General features: G+C 44.2%; 1 protein-coding gene across 3 annotated transcripts in view; it reads right to left on the bottom strand.

The window, feature by feature from the left end:
• Nucleotides 1–20103, bottom strand: part of LOC147641040 (regulatory-associated protein of TOR 1-like) — a 133256-nt gene that overhangs the window by 16856 nt on the left and 96297 nt on the right. For all 3 annotated transcript variants that reach the window (XR_015268790.1, XM_086817721.1, XM_086817726.1), the window contains 11 exons: nt 12575–12658; nt 12380–12490; nt 11941–12294; nt 11628–11817; nt 10892–11539; nt 10461–10805; nt 10237–10360; nt 9786–9907; nt 9528–9673; nt 9292–9393; nt 9091–9176 (listed from right to left, as the gene is read on the bottom strand). Coding sequence is in view for 2 of the 3 variants with exons in the window: in XM_086817721.1 (XP_086673847.1) it covers nt 9091–9176; nt 9292–9393; nt 9528–9673; nt 9786–9907; nt 10237–10360; nt 10461–10805; nt 10892–11539; nt 11628–11817; nt 11941–12294; nt 12380–12490; nt 12575–12658 (2312 nt within the window). In the remaining variant the exon portion in view is untranslated. The remainder of the gene's footprint in view (nt 1–9090; nt 9177–9291; nt 9394–9527; nt 9674–9785; nt 9908–10236; nt 10361–10460; nt 10806–10891; nt 11540–11627; nt 11818–11940; nt 12295–12379; nt 12491–12574; nt 12659–20103) is intronic.

The following is a 20103-nucleotide window of genomic DNA, read 5'->3' as shown; positions in this document are numbered from 1 at the left end:
GCAAGTTTGGGACAGCACTTTGTTAGAGGGTTGGTGACCGCTCTATTAAAGAATAGGAGTGGTTGGTGATCACTCTACCCTGGTTGGTGACCAAGGGCATTTCTACAGGAGCGGTTGGTGATCGCTCAACCCTGGTTGGTGACCGAGGGTATTTCTACAAGAGCGGTTGGTGATCGCTGAACCTTGGTTGGTGACCGAGGGTGTTGCAACAAGAGTGGTTGGTGAACACTCCACCTTGGTTGGTGACCGAGGAGTTGCAGGTAATGTGTTTACCTATGTTTTTCAGAGTTTAAATCTGGTGTCGGCTGGATGAGTGTGTACTCTTCGGGCACCCGCGTCTTGTACATATAAATACTTCTCTTGGTAATAAAGATACCTCAGGGGGGAGGCTGGCCCAACTTCAGCCCCTAGTGCTGTGTCATGTGCAAGTTGGTTTATGTTTGCAGGATGTATATGCTCATGTGATGTTTCACAATGATGGTAATCATGTATATGCCAGGAATGGTTGATGTATGTATGCTGTTTTGGTAGTGAATTGCTTCCGTATACACGTGCCCGTCTGTGACACTCGGAGGGGTTACTTTGGTCATGTGAAGGGAGGATGGTTGGGAAGAAAAATGAAGAAGAGGCAACAAGTAATGTGCAAGGTGGCTCTCCAACGGTGATGGCCGCCTTCTACCCGATCTCTAAGTTCGGAACAGCCCAAGAGATTTCCAATCAGCACCAAAAACTAAAAGTCCCGCAAGCTCTTCAAATCTCCCGCGAGGTCTCCAAAGTCTTCAAGAAATCAACAGTCCAGCAAGCTCTCCAATATCTCCAAGCTTCAAGCCACATGGGGCTCTGATATGATGTCGGAATACGCTACGGATATGAGGAAGAAAACTGAGAGCACACCCAGCAAGTCTCTACGTTGAAGACGAGCACACGCAGGAGAGAACCACCATCTCTACAGCACACTGGATGTCCACGATCAGTAAAAAAGCAAGTCGGCCTGCATAAACTAGTTGGCCAATACAAAATCCAGTCGGCCAGCACACTACTGCCCCACGATCATAAAAATAGGGAAAATACATGGAAAAATGGAAAAAAAAAGGGATAAAAACCTAAATGGGCGGGCACACCCACAACAATGGTCCTGGTGTGTAATGTACAGACAAGAGATGACTGCTAACAGCTGGATCAGAAAGACTAAAACCCCACCCATGACAAGAAGCACAACTTTTAGCGCCCAATGCGCGTATAAAACCCCAACCCCAAAACGAATTTTATTTAACAATGATTCCACTCATGATTGAATTTCTTTGCATTTGGTGAAAACACTCGGATTTCCAACGGAAGCAAGTGGTCATAAATATTTGGTGAGACCAGCCAATCCCTAGGCTGGAAGTCCAAATTCAACACTACCAAGAGACCTTGGATTTCCACATCATGAACCTGTATAGGGTGGACGAGCTAGATCGGTGCTTTAGGATACTAAAAGAGCTAGTTACCTAGGCACCTATGCTCCAGAACGCATATTCAAAAAAAAAAACTTTTGTTGCAGAGATGATGCCTTTAATTTTGCGAGAAGTGCAGCTTTGTCTCAGGATGCAAGACCTGTAGCCTTTGGAAGAGACTTCCATAGGCAAAGTCATCATATACTATTGAAGAAAAGTAACTTCTAGCATTGGTTCATGCATTGAAAATTTGAAGAAACAAGTTGTATGGTGCCAGTTGTGTTGCATCAATAGATCACTATTTATTGAAAAACACGTGTAATTAGATTGACCTAAGTGGTTGCGAGGACATATGGGTTGAACTCATGTACGTGTTCGATATTGAGGTTTGTTATCCGAGAGTGGCAATTAGGCTACAAATGTCCCAGGCCATTTCTAAGGTCAATAGCATCTCTTTCGCAGAGATATCGACGAGGTTGGAAGAGACATTGTCAGGAGTTGATGCAAGACTTTGACATTGAAATATGCGAGAAGGGTTTCATAAATACATTGGCTCGCACCTTCATCTACATTAGCTTTATAAACCTGACAAGTTTCACGGTGAGTCACTCTATTCTTTATGGTTTCCCGCAAGAACTTCGTAAGTATGATCGCTATATCCATGAAATGTGGCTTAGAATCCAAGACACGACAACTCCAAATGGGTACAAGGACCCACTTTTAGCAAAAGGAGAAAAGGATCAATACTTAAAATGAAACGAATCGCTATATTGAAAAAGTTGAATTTACATCCCCCAATATTCTAGACACCATGAAAAAAAAATAGTTCCTGAATGTCATGACAGTCCTTATGTTGGACATTTAATGACGTTCGATTTGGTCAAGAAGGATTTCAATCTGCTAGAGATGCAAACTTATGTTGACCTTCACGTGTGGGGTTGTCAACAATGCCAAGTCAATAAAGCAGAATGTCTAAGACAAGCATGTTTATTGCATCCTTTAAATATCTCCAAAAAGAAATGGAAGAGTATCTCTATGAATTTCATTGTTAAGTGGCCTAAAATCAGTAGAGGGTTATCATGCGATTTGGGTGGCCTAAAATCCCTAACTAAATTAGCAAGGACTCTTTCAACAAAAAGTACAATAAGAGCTCCACGACTATAGTTTGTAAAAAAATTGTTCAGCTCCTATGGCTTGCAGGGGAATAATATCAACGATTGTTATAATAAATTTACAAGTCGCTTTTGACAAGAGGTGTTCAAGAGCTGGAATACAAAGTTGAACACGAGTTCAAAAGACCATCCTCAATCTGATGTTTAAAATAGGGAAAGTTAATCACACTTGAAGATATGCTTCAAGACTATGTTTCTAGGAGATAATCTAATCGGGGAGATTATCTCTGCAAGTAGAGCTTCCATATACATTGCAAAAGCATGCGAAGTTCAGTTAGTTTTTTTTTTTTGGGTTTATGTGTGACGTCAGCCATTGGTTAGCAAAACGGCAAGGTGCAAACAGGTTCTAATTTCTTGCAAGAGGAATAAGAATGTTGCAGTTTGCTAAGGAAAGCCTTCACATAACTCAGAATAGAGATAAATTTTATGTGGATTAGAAGCACTCTTCTAGAAAATGTCACATTGGTGAAATTGTTTATTAAAGCATCCTAAAGCATTCATATGTTATGAAAACCAGAAGGCTTTACAAGCTTTCTCTTAAGAGCATGCCTTGTAAAATCACTAAGGTAGTTAATAAGGTAGCTTATAAACTGATTTGCACCCAAGGATGCCTTGTAAAATCACTAAGGTAGTTAATAAGGTAGCTTATAAACTGATTTGCACCCAAGGATGAGGAATCATCGTGTCTTTCATGTCAATAGACTAACAAAGATATTGGGTGCTGGAGATAATATTGTTTCGGATGGTCAACTCGTTTGGTTAGAAGATCTAGCTCATAACATTCCACATAAGCCAAAAACTGTTCTAGATTACTGTGAGAAAAACAACATTCGAGAGATGCTAAACATTATGAAGAAGATAGCTCTTGGAAGACTTTAGAATTTCTTAAAAACAGTTTCCTAACTTTCTTGCTAGTAACTTCACCATTGGATGAGTGGTCCTAGTTTAAATAAGGGTATATATTATGGCCCTAAAGGGCATAACAAAGTTGGAACTAAGTGTTACAAGTAACTTAAAGATCACTTTCGGAGCCGGCTAGTGTGAAAGGGCCTATTTGGTAATAGGTATGCTCTTATAATAATCTAAGCCTATATAAGTGAGTTTCTAGTTCCCACAAGAAGGATTCCCTTGGATGAAGTTCCAAGTAAGACCTAGGTCATGCTTTAGTCATGCACTTGAATAATGGGCCTATTTGTTAATAGGTATGATTTTATAATAACCTAAGCCTATATTAGTGAGTTTCTACCTCCCACAAGAAGGATTCCCTTGGGATCAAGTCCCAAGCAGGGCCTAAGGTCATGCTTTAGTAATGAACTTGAATAATGGGCTTCAGTGGTTTAGACACCAGAGTTTGAGCAACAAGCACGGCGGACTGTTCGTCAAGCCTCAAGGTTGGAGTTGCTCCACATGGACCTAACGTTGGGAGGTGCCATACCAATGGAAGGTCCATGTTATTTCCCACACATTGCAATCTAAACTCCATAAGAGTCTACTCACAACGCTTCACACCATTAAACTCCATCAAGCAGACTATGTGCTATGGCATCCCTGTACACATCGTCAGTGCCCAAGAGTAGGTGCAGGTTGATGCAAACAAATATCACAACAGTAGACAAATCTTCATGAATACATCATTGAACTGAGTTTCTATCACTTCTCCGGAAGTGAGCATGCAGGCCACTTCTGTGTTTGTAAGAGGTGGCATGCCAACCACTTCTATGTGAGTAGGTTTGTAAGCATAATTGCTTTGCAAGAGCTATCGAAGAGCTGCTGAGTGGCTGTTTAAAAGAAAGAAAAGATGTTATTAATGTCTACAAAAGACTCGAAGCGTCTAAGAGACCGAAAAGAGGTTACATGTGATCCATAGTAAATGGGTCTATGAGACTGTAAAGACCAGAGGAAATGAAATGAAATGAAATGTTATATTAACGTCTTCAAAAGGCCAAAGTGACCTACGAGACCAAAGTTACAACCATGTGACATCTGATACACTGTCTGGAAAAGAAAAGAAAGAACTGAAGGTAAGTATCTAGCCCTACAATACATCAGTATAGGAAGCATCCGGAAGCAGCAACTAGGCAGAGTGGGGAGCTAATGCTACTAGTCAAAATGGGGTACATGAGTACCTGGATACATGAATACATGAATATGGGGGGGTACAAAAGTGACAATGAGTACAACAGTATATGGCTGGAGTGGTAACCATCCTAGGAGCTCTAGCATGGGTCTCTGCCGGATGGCCTAGATATCTGCCATAGTGAGATGCCTGGTCGGACGAGCCCGATGCCTCGCAATGATGCTCTGAATCCTTCGGTGTAGGCACCGTCTCTGATGTGAGGATCCGCGAACCCTCGTGCGTCTGGATCTGCCCAACTGGATAGCTCTCTCAACTAGAGTCCCACGGGGTGCCCACTGCTGGGCTGTCGGCTCTGTGTCCTCCCGTGTAGTCCCTCTAAAGAAGTTAGTAATCTGTCTCTGTGTGGACTCCCTGCTAGTCGGGCGTCTGCTCCTGATAATGGACTCTCTGAGCCTGCGGATCTCCAGGAGATAAAAACCCAAGCATCGCTGATCACAATAGTCCATGACTCTAGCCAGTGGTCCAAATCCCTCTCTGAAAAGGCAATGGTAGCACCCTCGAATCTCATAATATGCTGTGCAGCAACAGATGTAGTGCTCCTCCGTCTCTGGCTCTATCCAACAAATCTGACAAATCCTATCCCCTAGAGGTATGCCTCTAAATCTGCCTGTCTCTATCTCTAACTGATGTGAAGAGGTGCGGATCTGCCCAATGACGCACCTCAATCCATGAGACAGATGGGTATCCATGTAGCTCGGTCAAAGTATAAAGCCATCCTCAGTGGTGCGGAGAAGATGGTCTCTATAGAAAGCCATCTTCGTCCCCAACTCCTGTAAGGGCTCTAGCCATGTCCTCCTAGTGTCCAACTGAATGAGGTCCTGTCTAATGACTCTACTAATCTCAGAATGTGCCAAGGTGAGAGAGGGTGCCTCCAGAGAGCACTGGAAGGGTGGAAGTCTGTCTAAATTGAACACGTGGAGCTCAAACCAAGATGTTATCTGCGCATACCAACCTGAAGTCTCCCTCCATGGCTAGCTGATGAGAGGACTCTAAAGCAAGTCGTGCATACCGGTGTCGGGGAAGCTCCCAAGTGCTATGAATGAAGGACACTGATCTGGCAAGAGCCTCGACTACGATCGGTGGTGCTCCCATATCGGTCCATCGTATGTGCGTCCTGATCGACTATGACAATCTAGGCTAGGCCCCCAGATCTGTACTCCATATAGCATAGCCGATGTGACCAGCGTGTCAAAAAGCCACAGCTTAATGCGTGGCTCCTGAAACTGTACCTGTGAGCACATCCTCTCTAGACCTCCTAGTGCTGCATATCCTCTAGTCAATCTGGCCTCTGCTGCCCCCCTCATGGAAAATGTGGGCCCAATGAACACCACTCCAAGATATGTGTATGCGTCCATACTCCACTGTCTCCTGCCCATATGTGAAAATAGGCGCTGATCTCCAGACCCACTGAGCTGTAGTGTTAAACACCATAACCATGGTCTTACCAAGGTTAACTGAGAGCCCACTGTCCTGTGCATAAGCATGTAAAGTATCCAAGTGCCTCTGCATACCCTCTTGTGAGTCTGCTATAAGCACAATATCATCAGCATATAAGAGAAGAGGTATCCAAGTGCCAGCCAACTGGGCTTCTCTATCCCCTCGTGTCCCAATATAATCAGAGATCTCATCAATGTATAGTCCAAATAGAGTCGGAGAGAGCGGGCAGCCCTGTTTCACCCCTATAGTGGAGTGTACTGGGAGACCCTTTGAAGTCCGCACCTGCCCAACTACTGTCTCATAAAGTGCCATAATACCCCAAATGAGCTCACATGGAACCCCCAAGTCTTGCAGCCTGCGCATCAGTCTAGCTCTGGGCACTATGTCAAAGGACTTGCGGAAATCCACATAGCCACAGTAGATCCTCCTCCCATGTGCTCTGCCCTCCTCAATCATAGCCCTGAGGGTAAAGATATGATCCAGAGTAGAGAATCTCCTCCTGAAACCGGCCTGTCCCTGAGCTCGAACCCCTTGTCTCTCTGCCCATATGCTAAACACCTGCTCAAGAATAGAGGCATATGGCTTGGCCAGCGAGTGACCAATCATAATGGTGCGGTAGTTAGTCGGCAGGCTCGGATCTCCAGACTTGAGTACCGGCACGATCGTGGAAGTACTCCAAGTCCCAGGAAACCCCTCACACATGGCTCTATTAAACATGAGAGCTAGCAAGTCTGCAATCATATCTCTAGCATGTATGAAATGCTCGGCTACAATTCCCTCATGATCCTCTGTCCTCCCTGTATGCAATCTATTGATGGCCCTCCTCACCATCTCTGCTGTGAAGAAAGTAGAAGTGGGTGGACATTTCTCCAGCGGAGCTAAGAATGCTCTCTTCTTCCGTCGAATGAGGGATCGGAAGATGATGCGTGACTGTCTATATGTAGTAACACCTGTGGCCACCTCTCTCTGTAGCCGGGCTCTGAGCTCCCTACAGTCATCATCATACCAACTATTCTGGAGCATGCTCCCAGGACGTGGTCGTACTGTGGTCTGCGTGTGTGGGAAGGCCACCGCTGCAGCTGTATGTAAAGCCTCTGGTGGGATCTGTGTGAACTCTGCTAAAGGCCACTGTGGATCCTCTGCACTCAACATGCTGTAGATCTCTGCGGTGTATACTCCATCTGTCTCTTTACCGAAGGTATATCTCGGGTGATAGGAGGACTGCCCAACCTGGCGGGTACTGTAGTGGAAATCCACCGTAAAGGAGAAAGTGCATGATCCACCGTAACTCCGATGGGCCTAGGGCCAATCGCAAAATCCTGGATACTCGAGATAAAGGTTGGCGAGACTAAAACATAATCCACTGTGCTGGCCCCATGTCTGTGTGGAAAGCAAGTAAAGCCACTGGTAAGTGGATACCTCTCTAGGCCATTTAAAATGGCCAGCCCATGTGCTGTCCCCATCTCCAAGAGGTATCTCCCATACTCAGTACACTCCACCTCGTCCTGTGATCTCCGGGTCAAACACATCTCCTCCACATCTCTCTCTCTCAACATCTCCTCCGAAGTGTCAAAGGAGGTCTGGTACTGAGCCGTTCGAGCATTAAAGTCCCCAATTATGATAACATCTCCCTCCCTGGAGAACTCCCATATGTCCTCGTCTAGAATCATATATGGAGATTGCCCCTTGGGCGCTGCATAATGAGATGTGCTGGGTGGAAAGTAACATATAGCAATGTATAGGGGTCTACCCTCATCTGCCCTCACTCTTACCCACATGTACCTCGCACTCTCATCGCGGCGCATAACATAGATGAATGGCTGAAGCTCCTCTCTAAAAAGAACTGCAACTCCTCCAGATCCGCGACCACCATTCTTCGAACGGGCCTCCTGTCTACAAGTCGTCTCCCATCCTTATCCCGCCACTCTCGGTAATGTGCTGCCTGGGGCCTGATGTGTCTCCGAGTAGAAAATGATGCCCCTATCTCTGAAGCTGTCCTCAAAGGCCCCCACATCCAGTCTCAATGCTCCGTTGCAGTTCCATACTACAAGTCTCAGACTGGTCCCATAGGTCTTGCACCGTCAGGTGGTGCGTCTCTCTAGTATCACCACTCTGCCTCCTCTGTAAAATGCTAGCTTCCCTTTTTCTCTGGCTGCCCTAATCTCCCGCATGCACTCCATCATATGTGCTAGCTGTGCCAAGGTGAGGTCATCTCCTAAAAAGATGCCCGTTTTCTTAAGGGCGAAGCGCTTGGCCAAGAAATCCTTCTTGGCCTCCAAGGTGGGAAAGCGTAAAATGAAAGCTCTCTCCTTCGAGCTCTCTCCTCCATTCTTGTCTTTCTTTCCCACTCTCCAAGCCCCCGTGTGTGTAGGCCTCGAAATGCCCATGTGTGTGTATAAATCTTTGGCTTCCTCCTCTACATTGTCACCAACCTTAAGACCCGTGATCCGCACATGAAGTTCCCTTGTCTTTCTTCTTTGTTCCTCTTCAATGGTTAGGTTGATAATCTTCGAGGTAGATGTGCTTTCGGCCTCCTTGTTCTTACCTTTCTTGACCAGTTCTAAGAGAGAGAGAAAGAAAGAAAGATATATTAAGCCTCTACTAAAGACCCAATGGGCCTATGAGACCAAAGTGATACAATAATGTCCATGGCATATCTCATCATGGAATGGAAAATAAAACAGAATGAAAACATAAATATAGCTATCTCACTGGGGTGATACAAAACTGTCCATGGAGAGAGAGAGAGAGAGAGAGAGAGAGAGAGACCTTCAGGTTGTAGGCACATGATGACATTAAATAGCAAATGCTCATCTACTTGAAAACTTAGCCACTTTGCCCCCCATCAGGATAGCATTGAAAAAATAGACAGAAAAAGAAGTAGTAATTCAAGAGTTACAGAGCTTACAGATCTCGAGATCTTATGTCAAACACTTTAACAGAGCCATCGTAGTAGCCAGCAGTAACATGATGACATAGGGCTTGAGAGGCCGACTGCAAATTTATTTTTTAAAAATTAATGAATGAGTGCCAATGCAAACGTGCCAGCAGGAGGGAGACTAACACAGAATTGTCAAACATACATCACTCTGAGAGGGTTGGAACTGACCAAAGCAGAAACAGTGCTGTCTGACTGTGAAACGATATTGAATGCCACTGATTCTTGATTCAAATCCCAAACCATGATTGAAGATATCTCCCCAGAAGCATACTGTTACAACGCCAAACCAGTAAAGCTACCAAACACACAACTATAGCCCTGAGCATACCCATGTGCCTCTACAAACTAACACCGGCATGCAGCTTCATTAGTGCACTGAACAAGATTTAATCCCAGGCTATTACCAAATAACCTCTCAATTGTTGCCAATCCACCACAGCATTCATACTGCGGACGCCCGGTCTATGTCCCTGGACTGTTTGCCATGCTGTTACCAACTGTTGCTTGTTTTTCTGGGTGTAGTCCTTCCAAACCCTCGCACACCCATCACCTGTAGGACAATCGATAAGCCCATTATCAGGCACATTACGTTGCAAAAACATTTTAAACATTGTACAGATTGCGAAGGTCACAATGTAGGGAAAATGCTTCTCTATTCTTACTTGAAGCCACAAGGAGAAGGCTATCATCAAGCTCATTCAGAAGACACATCCTCGAGACTCCCTTGTCAGCAGCATTATGGTTTTCGAACACGTTCACTAATTCTCCTTCATAATTCCAGATTCTGAAAAAAAAAAGTAACGGGTCAATGGCTGCCATTAAAGGAACATCCAACACTATACATCGAGTAACACAAAGCACTCAAACATAAGCCATCAGGTATTATATCTCCCTCTCACCATGCACATCCTTTTCCTTGCTTCACTCTTTCTGAGCTCCCTTTTCTCTCGCAACTCTCCCTTGTCCTAACACTGCTTTTAAGCTACCCTTTACCATTAATTTTTCCATGTAATTTTCTAAAGCATTATCCTTGTTAGTGTATAACCATGACAAGGGAAATGGTTAGAAAACTACAAGGAAGTATAATACATAGCACAGGAATTCATCACACACCTTATAACCTCATTTTCGTCAGCCGAGCACACAACTGGTATAAACGGATGCAACAGCACAGCTTTCACACTGTTTTGGGAGTCCATGTTCCAGCTTGCAATTTGGTCACTGACTCGTGCTACATCTTTATTACACATCAAAAAGAGATCAATATACATCAATTCAAGCTTTCACCATGAACAAACCCACTGACAAAAGGCACCATGCAACTTTTCCCAACTTACTTGAATGTTTGCATTTGGAAATCCCATCCAGAGCTAGCCTCTCTCTTTCTTTCCTTCGAACCAGACCCTCCTCATCATCGTCATGGGAAAGTTCAAGAAGAAGTGGCCTCGAAAAATGCCCACAACTCCACCTATATAAGTTTGAGGGAGGTACTGTTATAGTTTCCAGAAAAGGTGAGGGTCCGCCCCCGACAAGAGCTGTATCTGCTAAACCGGAGTCTGCAGTCTTCCGCATGTGAGGACTGAACTCTAAAGAACACACTCGCCTCATTCCATTTCCAGCTAGCACACTTTTTCCTGTTGGGGGGCTAGCTGGCGGGGTACGAAATGTGACAGTAAAATTTCCTGTGAAAAGAAAAATATTTTCAGAAGTTACAAAAATAAAGCTTTAGATTGAATCCAAAATCGTTCAAAAAGCCAAAAAGCTAAACCTGAGGGTGAATCTATCCAGGAGAACGAACGTGGCAGCGCAGACATTACAGCTTGAGGAACTGCTCCTATAGAAGAGTTCCTATGATGACCCAGCCCTGGACCCAGATTTGGACTTGGACCACCTCCTGGCCTCACAGGATTCACGACAACAGGCTCAACACCAATACTTCGCAAGACTTGCCGACCAAGACTTGCAACACGAGGAGATGGATCCCTTCCAAGCACGTACATAGCTGAAACACAGCGAACATAGAAACTGCTTTCCTCTGTCCGTTGCTTTCTTGGCCTAGGAACTCCATTATCGGTATTTCCATTTCCCAACAACTTGGACCCATCTGAGGGGTGCAATGATCCATCTGAAGATGGAGAGCCTTGCATGACACCAGAGGATGGTAACAAAGAGCTGCTTACACCGACATGCACTGGCATGGCACCTTCTGAACCCACCCTCAACCCTGGACTATGGTTTACAGCCACAGAACTTCCAGCAATTACCATTTGGGCCGCATTGCTATAGCTTCCAGCTGGACTACGAATAGGAGCCAGTGCTGATAATGAGGTAAGCACAGAGTTTGAAGGAGGCTTTAAGTAGGCAGCTGCTATGGGCTTTAAGTGCTTATTATGGCCAATTGCCAAACGTGAAAAGCCTGCACATTAGCACAAATTTTTCTTAGAAAAGGAGATGGTTTAAGAAAAACATCTCACCACAGCAGCATGCTGACTAATTTGCAGTACCTATAACTAACTCAGCTCTCACTAGAGGACTTCCATCATATAGAACTTTCAACAGATAGTTAGCTATTTCCTGCTCTGCCCTGTGCCTTTCCTCATCGTCATAATCATCATCCAAAGAAGAGGTGTCTGAGACCATCTCATTGCCAACAGCAATCAGCGTTCCTAACGCGAATGTAGAAGCAGCTCGAACCTTACATGTACAAAAATATTAAATCTTCTTTAAGAAACATTTTAAATTGGTAGAGAAATAATACATATTGCCAAGAATACTTTGCTCTGTACTTTTTCTCCTGTGCACTGTAGAAAAATTTACCTCAGGCTGTGGCTCAGATAAGAGCTGCATAAGAATAGAGGGGGCATTAGCTTGAAGACCTTGCTGCTGTGCATCAGAGAATCCATCCCAGAGTTTGCCAAGGCACAAGCAAAGCCATTGCAGCAGTAGGGGCTCCCGGTGTCCATCCACTGTAGAAGAGCATTGAATATGCCGCAGACATATACTAATAAGCCCACACTGAAAACATGCTTCCTGCCCTCTTCTGTGACCATCCACAATGACTGCCAGTACAAAGGCAGCCATTGCCCGTTGTGCTGCATAGACGTCTGGGCTGTCCAGAAACCTGATGAAGTATTGGTGGCCACCATCTTTGACTAAGTCGACCTGACAAGACTGGAAATGACTAACGGCTGGATCAAATTTCGCATATGTGATGGCATGCAAGGTAACACAAAATTTGCACCACAACAGAAGTTACCTTATCCAATGCCAAAATTTTGGTCCATATGAAAACAAGAATCTGTCTGAGCTCGGTTGCAGTCGTCTGGAGTAACTTCAGCACATACGGGAATATTCCAACAGAAAGAGCCTGGAAAACTTTTTATGAGAATTAAGTCACCCAAATTCTGATTCTCATTAACAAGGTAAATTTCAAACATTATAAAATACTTACCAAGTCAACAGCCCAGGCTCCCATATCCAAAAATCTGCCTAGTAGTTCCAGGGCACAAAATCGATGAGACTGACTCAGCAGCACCTGCAATACAGTCTTCTAAGAACATCTCTTTTGAGAATTATAATTTCTTTCCATACAAACTGTGTAAACCACATATAAGAACTCAAGTAAAACTCAACATGCCTTACAAGTTTAGAATGCATAATGCTCGCCCTGTAAGCAAAAGCATCATTTAGCACCAAAAAATGAGGGTATTTCTTTGATTTGATATTTGCATAAAAAAACAAGCTGAGTTTAAACGTCATGATATTGTCCTCCTTTTCTTTTGCAACTAAGAGACCTCCACACACAATAAAATCAACTCATGTCCATGTACAAAAACAAGTCATGCACACGTTCGATTCAAAACAACAGGGCTAAACAACACAAAATACATAACTAATTAACGGAAAAACCTCCCATTAAATGTTAAACTCCAACTCGGAGTCTTCTTGAACCTATTCAAGAACATACCTCTCCTGCTTCAACTGTTGGTCATGTCCACTCCTGGCTAGTTCAAGTGTGAACCCAGCTTACTCACGGGCACTTTTTCCCTGTGAGTGGACAGAGGTTTTTTCCCCGAGTGAACACACTTTTGGGTGTTGGGCACTTAGCCCTAGGCTTTTTAAGGCTCACTTGTACTTTCATTTCATTCATTCATTGAGTACATCTTTTCCAGCACTCACGTTTCTCTGTGCTTGAGGTTGTGTGTGTGTGTGTGTGTGTGTGTGTGTGTGTGTGTAGAGAGCGAGGAGCCTGCACAGCGCCGCCTGCTGTCTACTGCTTCTGCCGTCGTCTGCTTCTGCCGTCGTCTGTTGCTTCTGCAGTGCCAGCCGCCCTGCCCCCTTCGCTGCCTCTGCAGCACCAACTGTTGGTCGTTTTTCACTGCCTTCGCAGCACCGGCCTCTTATTTCTGCACGTCACTTGCCTGCAACTTGTCGCCTTCCAAGTGTGTGTGTGTGTGTGTGTGTGTGTGTGTGTGTGTGTGTGTGTGTGTGTGTGAGAGAGAGAGAGAGTATTGAGACAAGGACCGCATATATCTGCCAAAAAGCCAGAAATGTTTCCCAAAATTGTGACTAGGGAAACGGAGCCGAAGAAAATCTGAAATTCTCCTGAGGAGGATCCTGGAACAAGGGCAGTGCCAAAGCAGATGAAGAACAGTCTCTGAGGGAGCCTGACATCTTAGACATGTGGAAGGTGCAATGTGACATTTAGCAAGTATGACCCCCACTGACAATGCACCTGTCAAACATCTCCAAAGAAAAAGTCTTTGTTTCAATGGCATTTTACACTTCCACAACAAACGGAGATTCTTCCTCCACCATGAGAGGGGCTTCCTTATATGCCACAGAGAATTAGCATGTTGATGAATCCATGGGGCAGGCTGAAGAAGCCTGTAGGCTTTGATGGACGTTAAGGCAGGAAGGGGAATAGGATGAATGCATGTAGTAGATGGTTGCAATTGCCAATCCAGAAGCCTGTCTGTGTCAGCCACGGGTGGAATAGGTAAAAAGGGATGCAATAAATCAGCAATTTTCTTCCATATCAACCTATGATGCATTCCCAATGCATAGGAAGCAGTGGCCCGGGCAAAGGATAAGACATACTCACTATTTCTCTCTTGGGTGAGATATTGGGCTCTTTGGACAATTTGGAGTGAGCATAATTTGGCATACTTGGATCGGCAGAATCACCAGTCATATGAATCCTTCAGAGCCTCATTGCGGCAATCCTTATATGATGCCTGCCATGAGGGTGATATGGATGCTTCTTGTTTAGAGCTTTTCTCTTTATGTTTCTGACATTTGGGATACTCTCCGCTTCGAAGACTTCCCATCTTGTAAATTTATGAGCATATAAATATACTGGACATTACCCAAAAAAAAGTGTGTGTGTGTGTGTGTGTGTGTGTGTGTGTGTGTAAGGGTTGGAATTTTCCTTGCCAAGACATGATGCGCAATATTCAGCACATTCAATCCGCCATGCATCCTCGGGGAACAAACTTTTGCCATCCGCATAAGTCTTAAAGCTTTAGCAGAAGACTTTGTTTTCCATAACAGCTCCATAGCCTGAGACATGAAAGCAGAAGTGTCCTGAGAGGTCCAATGTATCAAAGGCAAATAGTACTGAACATAGGCCAGGATAATCGACTGGACAATCCGAAGCCTAACATGGAGTGCCCAGGTGGAGAGCTTCCAGTAGTGGAGCTTGGCATGAAGTTTGTCAAAAATCCACTTTAACTGTTGTTTCCTAGTGATGTACCAGCTTTTCCTATGGCGTTGTCTTACAGGTTCCTTATCTGTGGGGGTCACTCTTGCTAAACGAAGGATTGCATCTGCTTCTTGTCTTTGATGCATGGCCCCTTCTGAAACGGTGCCTCATTTGTCTTGGACGTGCTCCAGCACTAAGGCCTTCATCCGCAAAATTTCCATGTTACTTCGCCTTCGTTTCCCTAACTCTTTTTTTGGGAAACACTTTTGGCTTTTTAGCATACTCCCTACAACCACGGTCCATTACTCTTTACTTTTGTACTGGGTCAGATATTGGGCTTTCTGGACCATATGGCAGGATCACAACATGAGATATTTTGGGAAACCGTTTTTGCAATCTTATTAGTATTTTAGAAGCTCCTTACGGCAATCTGTTTATGATGCTTGCCACCAAGGAGATCTTCATCAGTCATGCCTCGAAATAGTTTCTCTTTGCTTCTGATTTCCCGTTGAGGCTCTCCGTTTTGGCGACTCTCATGTAAATTTCATTGATAATATACTGTTCATGGATTTACCAAAAAAAAGTGTGTAAGGGTCGGTGTGTATGAGTTTTAATCGCCGGGACTGTCCTGCCTCGTGCCCCCTGTTGCACGATTCAGCCTTTCCCTGCCCTACTTTTCCCACAACTCTATAGTGTCCCTTTGTAGTTTTTTCTGCCGCCTTCCTGCACCTTTTCTGCCTTACTGTTCTATTCCACTTTCCTTCTTGCCTTCGTAACCTCACAGCCTCCTTCTGTCAATATCGGCCTGTTCCTTTTCACAGCCTTTCCCTTTCCGTGGTTCTATCAATGGCTTCAGCTTTAGATGTTTGTACATATGCTCGAAAAGAAAGATCTGCAAATGCTAAGCGCCGCCTATCAGAGCCAGCTTTACAAGATGATGCATTTACGTTGGAAGCTCAGTATGTGTTTGATACCCTTAAGGATGACTTTCAGCAGTCACGACAGGAATGGGGCAAACCGATTCCAGAGGTCACCTACAAATTGAAGTTGCCGTCCCTGGTAAACCCTCTCAGAAAGTTGTCTCAAACTGCGGTTATAATATTCTTTCCAGGAAGAATCCCTGCGGCTAGCGATGTCGCGCAGTGGATTAAGTCCATCCTTGGAGGATGCTTTGTAGAGGGAGTGTATTTTGCTTCCAGAGGCTTTTATGAGGTGCATTTATCAGATGCTTCATGCAAGCAGAGGCTTCTTGAGTTCTCTCCCCTGTTTTATGGGAGGCAAATGGTACATGCTATGCCCTGGTCCCCAAACAAGGACTATCAAAGTCTTATACGGCATCACTGCCCTGTATGGGTTGAGGTTGCAAACTTCCCGGACTATATGCGTGAAGAGTTGCCTGGCCTGGCTGCTTCCTTGGGACAGGTCATTTGTCCACCACGCCCCATGGGAAACCGTAACAGGTTCTGCATTCTCTGGGACACTGACATACCTACCCCTCCTTCTATTGCAGTGGAAGTTGAGGGAGTGCAATTGGGCAAAAAGTATTTTGAGTTGAAGTGGGGTGTGTTTGCAGGTGCTTGTTTTGCCTGTCACAAGTTTGGGCATCTAGCCTCTGAATGCCCAATGGTTCTGCATCAACCCCCCCAAATGCCTTGCCACCCCAGACACGGGAAAAGAATGAGAATTTGCAAGTCAAGACAGCAAATACAAATGGAGCAAAGAATGCAAAATCAGTCAATCAAGTGCCCGCACTTGCAGGAAAAGGAAAAGATAAAGGGAAAGAGAAGATGAAGGAAACTGTGGGGATTGATCAGGACGGTTTTAAACAACCCAAGAAGGTGGTTGTATTGAAGCAACGCCCCCTTCAATCTCGTCAATGGGATGTTTCTTCTCCCTCACCAGGACAAACTTCTACTCCAGCCTCTGCTCCTATCCTTCAAAATTGGGTGGGCGTACTGAAGAAGGGCATCCCCATATGTGATTCAGAAGAAGAGGAAAATGCCATGTCTTTCATGGGCAATGAAGGCATGCAACCTATGCAGGCAGAGGCCTAGCCTCTCTGATGTCTGGTTCTTATCCTCACACTCTGCTGTACATACCTTTTCATGCTTCAAACACTTAAGTGCTTTACATACAATGTACAGAGCCTCTGCAATGTCTCAAAGTGGAGGCTATTATGGATTTATGTACATAAAATGCAGCCAGATATTGTTTGTTTGCAAGAGCATAATCAACACTCCATGGCTGGACATCATGGTTTTTTGCACGGCTATGATATATATTATGCTGGTACTGCTACCTATTCAGGTGTATGCATACTGGTTAGACATGAGTTGCAGCCTCAGTTGGCCTTCAATGACAATAGTGGCAGATGGATAGTAATACAATGCAATGTTAATGGTGATATTTTTGAGTTTGCATCAGTCTATGCCTCCCAGACCTCTGCCATGATGGCTTCTTTGTGGGATTCTTTATGCAGATATCCATGGAGATCCAATGCATTCATCTGTGGGGATTTTAATAATTCCCCTCTGCCTAGAGATAATACCACTTCACGATCTCATATGCTATCATTGGAAAGGCACAAATGGGATGACATGCTTCTTTCTGTGCAGGCTGAAGATTTATGGGTACTTCTCCAAGGGTCAGTCCCTGGATATACTTTTCATCATAATGCACTTACTACGTATTGGGCAAGGCTTGACAGATGGTATTTGTTTTATCCACAACAATGTGCAGATTTTAGCCCTCATCTCCTTATAGATTTCTCATTGGGCTTGTCAGATCATGCTCCATTGTGGATGAATTTGCAGCTTGGCATGCCTTTGGATGATTTGCCATTTCTCTCCAGTAGATTATTGCATGTTAATCGGGGTTATTTCCAACATCACGACTTTCAGCAAATGATCAGATTTGCCATTCATCCTTTGCCAGTTCATTGGGACAGCTTCGTCTCTCGTATTCAGAATGTCATTAGGGAGTATGGCAAATGGCATATGACAAAATGGAGGAATGAGGTTAAATGGGCAAAAAGGACAACACAACATTTGACTGAATTTTCTCAGTCGAGGCCACTCTCTGATTCAGAAAAGGATTCCCTTTCACATGCACAATTTAAACTTACTGTTAATGATCAGAGGAAATTGCACAAATGGCAAATTAGGGCAAGAATGAAGCCCCTCATGGATAAGGGCTGCTCTTCAAAATCCTGTTTCCAGAGATTGCATGCTACTCGAAATAAAAATTCATGTCTAAGGGTTAGGAAACTGGATGGCTCTTGGACTCACTCTTTCTCTGATCTCCAAGACGAATGCCACAATTATTTCCATAAATTGTTTTCTGCTCCTGGTTCCCCATCAAATCAAGTGACTCATGCCAGGACTGAATTTCTTCAATATGTTTCTGCAATAGTTGAAATGGATGATGCTCTTACCTTGGAGAGGCCTTTTACTGACACAGAACTTGATAATGCGTTGTTCCACCTCAGCAAATACAAGTCCCCTGGCTGGGATGGCCTTACAGTGGAATTTTATATTTCTTTTTGGGATGATTTGAAAGAGGTCCTTTTGCAAATGATCAATGTGGCCTGGCAAGAAAATCAGTTGCCGCACTCTTGGAAGCATGGTATAGTCAAGCTTGTCCCCAAAAAACATCTGTGTGATCATATATCAGATTGGAGGCCTATTACTTTGATGCCTGTACTTTACAAACTTATTGCCAAAATGATTGTACATAGGCTTCACAGGATACTGCATGCAGGACTTCATCCTCATCAGTATGCTTTTGTGCCGCGAAGACAAATCCATGACAATATATCCAATGCCTTGACTGCAATTAAATATGCTAAGTATTCGCATCAAGATGTGCTTATATTGCAGGTGGATATTGCTAAGGCATTTGACAATGTTCAATGAGATTTCATCTCTCAGATCATGACAAAGTTGGGCTTTGGTCCCAAGATGGCAAATGCTCTTTACTGGCTTTATTCTGGCTCTACTGCTCAGCGCATTCTTGGGCGCCATCTGTCTCGGTCATGGATATTGGGTCGATCAGTTAGACAGGGCTGCCCTCTCAGTGCTCTCTTCTATGCCATTGCGACCCATCCTTTTTTGATGTATCTTGATCATCTTACAAACACAGGACAAATGACTGGTCTCAAAATCCCAAGGGCTACATCTTTTTTGGCACAAGCATATGCTGATGATTCCTTCTTCATGCCACAGAATTCTCCTCAAGAACTTCGCATGCTTATGGCCACTCTTTCTTTATATGGGTTGGCAGCGGGATTGCATGTCAATTTTGACAAATCTAAATTACTCCCCCTGAAACAATGTGACTGGCATTCTATTCTTTGGCCGGGTTAGGTGGTGCATTCCAGAGATATTGTCAGGCATTTGGGATATCCCATAGGATGGCATATCACCAAAAAGCAGCAGTTAAAATGGATTTTCCAAAGACATCAACATAAACTGGAATACTGGAAGATTTCTACTTGGCCTCTTCATGTCAGGCTCAGAATAGTACAATCCATTGTGATGTCCTATGTCCAGTTCTATTTGCCCTTGCTGCATTGGTCCTCCAGGGATATTTCAACTTTTATGTCTCAAGCTATGAAGATATTATGGAAGACAAAAACTGCTGTGAAAGCATTGAGACTCATGAAGATGGAAATGGTGTGCTCCCCAAGGATGCATGGTGGACTTAATGTCCTCAATATAAAATATCATGTACGTGCAAGGAAGGCTACAATGTTGCATACTTTCTTCCGTCAACAGCAGCCATGGACTTGTATGTTAGCATCCATGTGTGTCAACATGAGGACTTGTGCTTATGGTCATTGGATTACGGATCATTGGGAGGTTGTGATTGGGAGATTTGTAGGGAGGATACCTGGTTGTCCTTTCTCTACTGCCCTCATACTTGACTGGAAACAAGTTCTCTCTAAGGTCAAATGGGCTCCTGATAATTGCTTGGAGACAAACTCGATGAGGAAAGAAAGTATTCATTGGAGTGCCATCTTTGACACTCCACTTGCTTTACAGGAACCTGTTCGGGCATACAATCTTATGAAATTGGGAATTAGGTACATACATGATGTGGTAGATGATCGGGGATATGTCTTATCCTTTCCCCGGGCCACTGCTTCCTATGCATTGGGAATGCATCATAGGTTGATATGGAAGAAAATTGCTGATTTATTGCATCCCTTTTTACCTATTCCACCCGTGGCTGACACAGACAGGCTTATGGATTGGCAATTGCAGCCATCTACTACA

The sequence above is a fragment of the Cibotium barometz genome, chromosome 2, assembly GCF_041138505.1.
Source record: "Cibotium barometz isolate CiBa-2024 chromosome 2, ASM4113850v1, whole genome shotgun sequence".
Taxonomy (NCBI): Eukaryota; Viridiplantae; Streptophyta; class Polypodiopsida; order Cyatheales; family Cibotiaceae; genus Cibotium; species Cibotium barometz.
The sequence above is the reverse complement of the archived record's forward strand: the minus strand, read 5'-3'. Positions and strand labels throughout refer to the sequence as shown.